This window comes from Eurypyga helias, unplaced genomic scaffold (assembly GCF_000690775.1).
Source record: "Eurypyga helias isolate BGI_N326 unplaced genomic scaffold, ASM69077v1 scaffold48416, whole genome shotgun sequence".
Taxonomy (NCBI): Eukaryota; Metazoa; Chordata; class Aves; order Eurypygiformes; family Eurypygidae; genus Eurypyga; species Eurypyga helias.
This window is the reverse complement of record NW_010255677.1, coordinates 1,345-9,235: the sequence shown is the minus strand read 5'-3', so window position 1 is coordinate 9,235 and position 7,891 is coordinate 1,345. Positions and strand designations below refer to the sequence as shown.

General features: G+C 50.3%; 1 protein-coding gene across 1 annotated transcript in view; it reads right to left on the bottom strand.

The window, feature by feature from the left end:
* Positions 1–695: 695 nt before the first annotated feature.
* PSTPIP2 (proline-serine-threonine phosphatase interacting protein 2) overlaps positions 696–7,891 on the bottom strand; it is a gene marked incomplete at its 5' end in the record, with an annotated part of 8,073 nt that continues 877 nt past the window's right edge. Inside the window, 10 exons of the mRNA XM_010153379.1 lie at positions 696–745; positions 1,277–1,311; positions 2,343–2,424; positions 2,707–2,803; positions 3,309–3,407; positions 4,479–4,558; positions 4,919–4,964; positions 5,165–5,263; positions 5,708–5,770; positions 6,727–6,833. Coding sequence (XP_010151681.1) covers positions 696–745; positions 1,277–1,311; positions 2,343–2,424; positions 2,707–2,803; positions 3,309–3,407; positions 4,479–4,558; positions 4,919–4,964; positions 5,165–5,263; positions 5,708–5,770; positions 6,727–6,833 — 758 coding nt within the window. The remainder of the gene's footprint in view (positions 746–1,276; positions 1,312–2,342; positions 2,425–2,706; positions 2,804–3,308; positions 3,408–4,478; positions 4,559–4,918; positions 4,965–5,164; positions 5,264–5,707; positions 5,771–6,726; positions 6,834–7,891) is intronic.

Below are 7,891 nucleotides of genomic sequence, written 5' to 3'. Positions count from 1 at the left end.
TGATTCTATGATTCTATAAATTAAACCTAAATTACAAGTGTAATCACCATTAATCAAAGATTTTAGAAACAGGCAAAAGTGTAACTTGAGATCTGAATGGGACACATACACCCTGAACACAAGCCAAGGTGCCCAAAGCATTGCGCAGCGCTGCCCTCGGCACATCTGGCTTCGTAGTTATCCGGAGAGTCGGGGGCTCCAGCCTCTCCCAGATGGCTGCACTTCAGAACTTCAAACCAAAAACGTCTTCCGACACAGATCACTCCTGTGTTTGGGTCCATCGTTCATATTCCTTTTCTTCCCCGGAGTGTGAAGATGAGATTCCAAGGAGTTTGCTGATCAAAGGGACAGATTTTTAGTAGGCACTTTCTGAATGTACAAATATTTTCTTAAAATGGAGAAGCACTTCAGCTCTGTGTGGCTGGGAATAACTGGGAACTACATCTCTTGCCATGCTGACACGGCCAACGGTGTCTTCTGTCCGCAGAACCTACAGAACAGGATCAACAGTGTCTAAACCACAGCTCCAGCTCAGCCAAGCGGTGGGAGGGCTGACATGATCATCACTCCCAGTCAGTCACCTCAAAATGTCATCCCTTAACTGGTGGCCTTTCTTTCTCTGCTGTCCCTCCTCTGTGTAACTGCATCTCCTATTAAATCTCTTCTTCATCAAATGCAAGTACTTACTGTGGCTGTTAGTGATGTATCAAGCTGTAGCCATCAACTGTGGTGTAATCAGGCTCACCTGAAAGACAGAGAACAAAAAAAATCGTGTCTGCTCACAAGAAGTGCTCATTGCAAGGCTTTACTCAGGACAGAACCACCCTGTGCTGGCCGCCCATGTTGAAGGGATGGGAGGCAAGGGCGAGTGAGGCTCAAAGAGGTGACTTCGTTTGCCAAAAAGCAAAGCAGGACCTCATTTTACTGAGTCCTGTTGCAGTATCCCATCACTGAAGTGGCACTAGGAATGTTATAGCTCGGGTTGTTGAAGCAGAGAAAGGCCCAAACTGCAGAGACTGGTGGGATCCCAAGTTTCGACATCCGTCAGCTTCAGAAATGCCAAAGCAGAGGGCCTTGATCAGAACTTCTCCTGGGTGACACTTTGCCTCCGAAGTCAGTGCCCAACCTCCCAGCAACTTTCAGCGGGGAGCAGCCTTCGAGCAGGAGCTTCACATAAAGCAATCCCTTTGGAGAGCTAAATCTCACGACCCGATGGGGAAGAGCGAAAGAATTCTTCTTCTCTGGGGCCAGAAACCCCATAAAGCAAGTAACTCACCCGGCGCGCTGATCGGGGTGGGTAGAGGTCCCCTCCTGCACAGAAGGAAACACAGAGCTGAGGATCTGCGTGGCCATGGGGCTGCTGTATCCCTGGCTCTGTGCTCCCTAACTGCCCTCCCAGAGCTGGTGGGAGGGCGAGAGGTTTGGCCAGCCTGGGATTTATGGAAACCAGGTACCAAGGTGTGTCATGGTGGGCTCACCAATGACAGCCTGCCTGGCAAATGGGATTGAAGCCGATACAGCGGGAGAGGGGAAATAGTAAGGAAAAAGCACTAAACTGGGGAAACATTCACAAGCAAGCCTCAGGGCACGATTTTTTACATGCCTTTGCCCAGAGTGAGACATCAGGAAGCCGTAACTGGACATGACTCATCTCCCAGCATGACAGCCAAAGCGGCACACTCATCTTTAGCAACAGTCTTTAGCCCTGAATCCTCATCTTCCCTCCTACAGGAGCATCCATCACCCTGCCCAGCTTCTGTCCTGGGGGAGTGAATTCGGCTCTGTCGTTCCTCCCTCCACCCACACACGCTTTTGACTGATCCATTTCTCCTCAGATAGGCAGACCACATGGAGAACCATGGAGGGCAGCCCAGAAGGTTTCATTCTGGTATCAAAAGCTGCTCTAGAAGGGAGCTCAGATAGTTCCCAGAGAGAGCAAGACATGAAATTCAGTCTTCCCCTTGCTTTTCTGCTGCCTGAGCACCACAGCCCCTCACCTCCATGCAAAGGACTTCTGGAATAGACTTGGTACAAGAAAAAATGAGCAGACCCTCACCAGAAGCACTTTCAGAATAAAATCCTCAACCATGAGAAGGGAGAATTTACCCCAAAATGGGGAGCAATAACCTCTGACTGGGCTTGAGGGGGTTTTTGAATAGCTTCTGGTAGGCAGCACATTGACATAACTCCTGCTGTGAAAAGTGATGGACTACATAGCATGGGAAATATTTTCCTCCAATACTCCCAAGTCAAGCCTCCAATAGACTGAAAGTAACAAAACACGATTTTGTGCAGGGAAGAGCATCCTTTGCGATAGCAATTGTACATGTCATGTCCCTCACCTTGATATAGGCACAGGAACCGGACTTCTCACAGGAGTGGCATTCCTCTGTGTGTTATAGTAGTTCTCATAAACAACAGGAGCTAGGAAAAGTTAACAGTAGTAAAGTACAGACCTTGTGTTGCTGCTCTTTCCCATCTCTGGGAAAATGCCTGATCACAAAATTAAAAGGTGAAGAAAGGGGAGATTCTCTTCAGGGCCTGGTGATAAGTGGCAAAGACTAGTGCTGCATGCCAGTGAATGAAAGGAGGGATGTTGCAAAACCAGTGATTTTCTGCATCCAAACTGGTGCTGATCAGAGCAGCAGCTCCGTAAGAAGTACCAGGAAGCCAGTACTACTTTGTGAAATTGTACCAAGTTCTTACCTGGAGCCAAACTTCCAGTTTTGCGTAAATTTACAAAAAATTCAATATCCTTCTCAATGCTGCACTTCTCTAAACTCTTGCGGATTTCCTCGTATTTCTGTGTAAAGCAAAATAAAAAGCTTTTCTATACATCAGGTCAAAAGACGAGTTTTTTTTCCAGTTGTTTCTCACACATGGGATGACAGCCCAGTGCTCACCCAGGACACAAGCTTCAATGGTAGGAGAATCATAGAATGGTTTGATTGAAGGAACATTTAAAGGTCATCTAGTCAACCCCCCCTGCCATGAGCAGGGACATCTTCAACTGGATCAGGCTGCTCAGAGCCCTGTTCAACCTGGCTTTGAATGTTTCCAGGGATGGGCCATCGACCACCTCTCTGGGCAACCTGGGCCAGTGCCTCACCACCCTCAAAAGATGTGGGAATCCCGGAGAAAATCTCATCTGCAAGATCTCTGACCAAAATCTTCTGCCTGCTCACTCATGCTGGTGTCTGGTGATCAAAGGCCACAGCCCAGCCCGGACGGAACACAGCTCAGTGCACAGCAAACCAAACTGGGCTTTGCTTTCCAAACAGAAAAAGGAAGATTTTTATTTGATATACCTCGTCGTTCTGGACACAGTCCTGGGAAAGTTGGTTGACGTGAAGCCAGAGGGCGTTGCGGAAGTAGTTGATCCGCTCGCACTCCTGAGTCTCAAAGAACTGAAATGACACAGACAAAACGGCCTAATATCTTTAAAATGAGAACAAATCTCTTTTATCCTGATTGCTCCTCATCCCCAAGTGCCACTGCGACTACCCTCAGTGTGGAGCAGGTAGTGCTGCCCTTCTGCAGGAAACATGGAAACCACGAGTCCTCCAGCTGGTCCAGAGGAGACGGCATCCCTCTACACAACCAGGTATTTCAAAGGTGAGTGTTAACCTCGGGAAGGTCTACAGGACCAATATGGAAGGGGTCACCCAGCACACCGCTACCTCTGGGGCGACCAAGCCAGATTCCTGAAGGCAGTGCATGTTTCCGAGGTACCCCATGGGCCTGCGGTCCCAGGTCACTTCTCTCCCACAGGTATGGAGCAATAAAAAAACATTGGGGATGTAAGGGACCAGCAGCGCATTGGCTGCCCTCTTTCCTGCCCAGCCCTTTTCCAGGCAGGTTTAGACACAAATATTTTGAAATCTGCTGCCTGGTACACCTCAGTTTCATGTGCCCTTACACATTTCCATGAAAGATAAGCTTTCATCCCAAGTGTACGTGTCGACTTGTTACTAGTTACGACTTTTGCAACACCCTGAGGGGAAAACCTCCACATGCTCCATGTGCAGAAGTGAAACTACTCTTTCCACTCCCCACCATCACAGAGGCTTCCAGAGACTTCAGACACCAAAAGCACACCAGCACCAAGACACTGACACACGACACAGAAAGCAGACAGCAAATTCCATTTCAAAAGGAAAAAGTAAGGTAGATGGCCACACCAAACGAGGAGGCAGATAATGGGGAAAAATGGCACTACTTAGTGTGCTGACTCTGTCAATTTTACACGGGGGCAGAAGGAAAAAATGAAAACAAAAAATAGTGGAAATGTTGAAGTAGTGGGACCTTGAATCCAAAGCCAAGTCTAAAACACACACGGGGTTACCTGCAATACATCCTGCTGCTTCACTGCCAGGGGAATACAGAGAGGGCAAATCCGCACCACCCGTGACCCTCGCAGCAAGGCATGGACATCCAGAGGACCACGTTGCCACATGAAGGTGTTTCGGGGAATTTACCTCGCAAGCTTTGATGTGCTCTTTCACCCATTCTTCCCGGATCTTCTCCAGCATCATAACGTTCTGCTGGTAACTCCGGTCTGCGAGGGAAAACACACTGTCATCTGATGAACGTTGATTTAAAATCCCCTTCGCTAGAAGGCAACGTGTGAAGCCCAGAAGGGACGCGGGGAGAAAGCAGCAGTAATGCATGAGCCCAGCTGTGGGTGGGCGCTGAAAGGGGACACGGACCCACAGGGAACTGGTGGGAGTTGCCTTGGTGAGGCCATGCAGGCTTCTCCAGGGCAGGTGCCCACCCCCAGTATCTTGGGAATGTGTTTCTGAGGAGCCATGCCTGACCCAAGAGATGAAGCTCATCTGAGAGCCATGCCACGGCTTAACAAGACCCTGCATTTGGAAATGCTCCCCTTGCCCTCCAACCACCATATTTCCATGCTCACCAGAGTCCTCCAGAGCCGATTTCGTCTGGGCCAGCTTCAGGAATAGCTGCCAAAAACAGGAGAGAGAAGAAAGGTAGAGGAGAGCCCTGGTGCACCACCGACAGTCCTGCAGCCCAACTGGAGAACATCACCAGGCCTCCCTCTAACCCCAAAACCCAGAGCTGGGAGAAGAGCCATGGGGCAGGAGAGCTGCAAGAAGAGACACCCCTTTCTGCCACCTCCCCACGGCGACACGCGTCTCCGTACCTTCTCCTGCTGCTTCTGCGTCACCAGGTTTGCGTTGCGGTGCACAGCCTGTTCTGCCTCATCCTTCTCCCTGCAGCGCTGCTCGTAGAGCCGCTTGGCCTAGGAGAGACACCAAACAGGGCAAGCAATGAGATGCAAACACAGCTCTCCCGCAGGAGGCTTTGGAGGAAAGCACATCCTACAGGTGAAAAGGTGGGTGCAGGCTGCCTGCAGAGCAAGGGAAGGCACACACGGTCCCAGCTGCCCTACTGCTTAGGTAAAACTGAGGTCCCAAGGCAAGCTGCTTTTCATTTGGGATGAGAAGCTCATGGCAATCGAGTCCATGACATCTAAACCACTCATATCCAATCCTGCAAGGCTACCACTGGCTGTGTCCCTGGCATACTCTTCAGTTTTTCTAAGCACACCCTGCACACCACTTGTGCAAACACAACGTAGAGGGTTGCAGCAGAAGAGGAAACTCCTCCCATTCAAGTCTGCCCTCAGTGTGTGTGTGAGCAGCAATAACGCATATGGGAAGAAACAGCAGCACGTTTGCTTTACCTCCGTGGTCTTCTTGTACTGCAAATTCCTGTTTTTGTGAATCGCCTCCATTATCATCTCTATCTGTGAAGACAACAGACCCCGAATCAGCACATCACTGACCGCTGAAGCTCCAAAATGGACTACGTGGCTTATGAAAGGAAGAGGCACAGACCAGACTGAGCTAGGTTTAAGGACCTTAATCCACCCAAAGCATCTTCACAAAACCCGTCTTCTATGCTTCTATCTAAGCCTTCACTTTTGCATGCAAAGGAGCTCTACAAATGAAACCCTGGCAATATGTAGTACTGTATCATCTCCATAGGGTCTGACAGAATTGAGAAGCCCGCTCCCCTCTGCTAGATCTAAACCAGCCCCTGGTTTTAGCAGTTTTCCCTCATTTTCAGAGTATCACAGGATGGTTTGGGTTGGAAGGGACCTTAAAGATCATCAAGTTCCAAGCCCCCTGCCAGGGGCAGGGACACCTTCCACTAGACCAGGTTGCTCCAAGCCTCATCCAGCCTGGCCTTGGACACTTCCAGGGATGGGGCATCCACAGTTTCTCTGGGCAACCTGTCCCAGTGCCTCACCACCCTCTCCGGGAAGAATTTCTTCCTGATGTCCAATCTAAACCTGCCCTCTTTCAGTTTAAAGTCCTTACTCCTTTTCCAGACAGAGGAATCTCAAGCCAGAAGGAGTTAAAGAGTCTGCCAATTTTAGCAGACCTTATGGAGATCATACAGCACTATACACGATTTAAAAACTTCCCTGGGTGAGGCTGTCATCCCTGGAGCTGAGCCCCTGCTATTGCTGGCTCCAAAAGGCACCCAAAGGAGAAGAAATGGCAGTGAGAAGAAGGAAGTTGGAGGCTGCCGCACGGTTGCAACACGTAGGAAGCTGCTCAGGACTTCCCAGCAGTGGCAGGCACTGGGGGCATGGAGGGGGCTGGGGCACGGTGGGATATACCAGCCAGAAGCAGCCCATCACTGGGGCTGGATCCACACCCTACGGCAAAGGCATGCGCTTCTGTGGTGCCCGACCTTTTTCCGATGCTGTTTTTGCTTTTCCCGGAAGTCTTCCATTTTCTTTGCTTCCTCCCGCAGGGTTTGCGCCAGCTGGATGTGACCTTGCCCCACATTGTCTACCTCTGCGAAGCAAAAATCAGTAATAAAAACATAAATATATTCCTAAAAGGACTCTGTTGCTCGAGTCAACTGTTTAGCTGACACAAACTGACCCCACATCATACACGCCTTTGCAGCAGCACTTCTGAGGCAGACCCCAAGCAGCACTTGCCTATGTAAGGAGCTATTCAGGACCACTCCTGCTGGGGCCTGCCCTTCAGTTTTGGAAAACTCGTATGAAAGAAGTTGTTCGAAGGAGCAGTCACATCTGCCCCTAAACCAGATGAATTCAGGCATGTTTCGACACTCGCAGCCCAAAGCAGCTGTCTGAAGGAAGCGTGGCCCCAGGCTAGCAGACAACCAAACTGGGGCCCAGAACTACTAAAGCTGAAAAAATCTCCGTTCAACTTGCTGAATGCAAGCGGACGTACTGCAAAACGCCGCAGCAAGCTCATCGAGGGAGCTAAGCCGAAGTGTAGCTCATGATTCAACGCCCACAGCTCTTTCAAACCCACAGCTACTAATAGTCAGCTGCTGCAGGGCTGAGCCTCGCCGGGGGGGTCCACCAAGGTGCAGGGCAGCAGATAAACCTGGCTAGGGCAGAGGGAGGACTCAGCTCAGGACAGCAGAGTGCTAGCCCTCGACGCACAACCCCCGCAGGCTGTGACACACGGCAAAGAAGTGACAATGTAAGGTGTCCAAAGCATCATCTTTTAGATGCTCCAAGTCAGCTGCTGCAGGGCTGAGCCTCGCCGGGGGGGTCCACCAAGGTGCAGGGCAGCAGATAAACCTGGCTAGGGCAGAGGGAGGACTCAGCTCAGGACAGCAGAGTGCTAGCCCTCGACGCACAACCCCCGCAGGCTGTGACACACGGCAAAGAAGTGACAATGTAAGGTGTCCAAAGCATCATCTTTTAGATGCTCCAATTAGAATCACAGAATCTTTAGGTTGGAAAAGACCTTTAAGATCATCAAGTGCAACCTAACACTGCTAATACACCACTAAACCATGCCCTTCAGCACCTGTCCACACCTCTCTGAAATCCCTCCACGGATGGTGACTCAACCACCTTCCCTGAGCC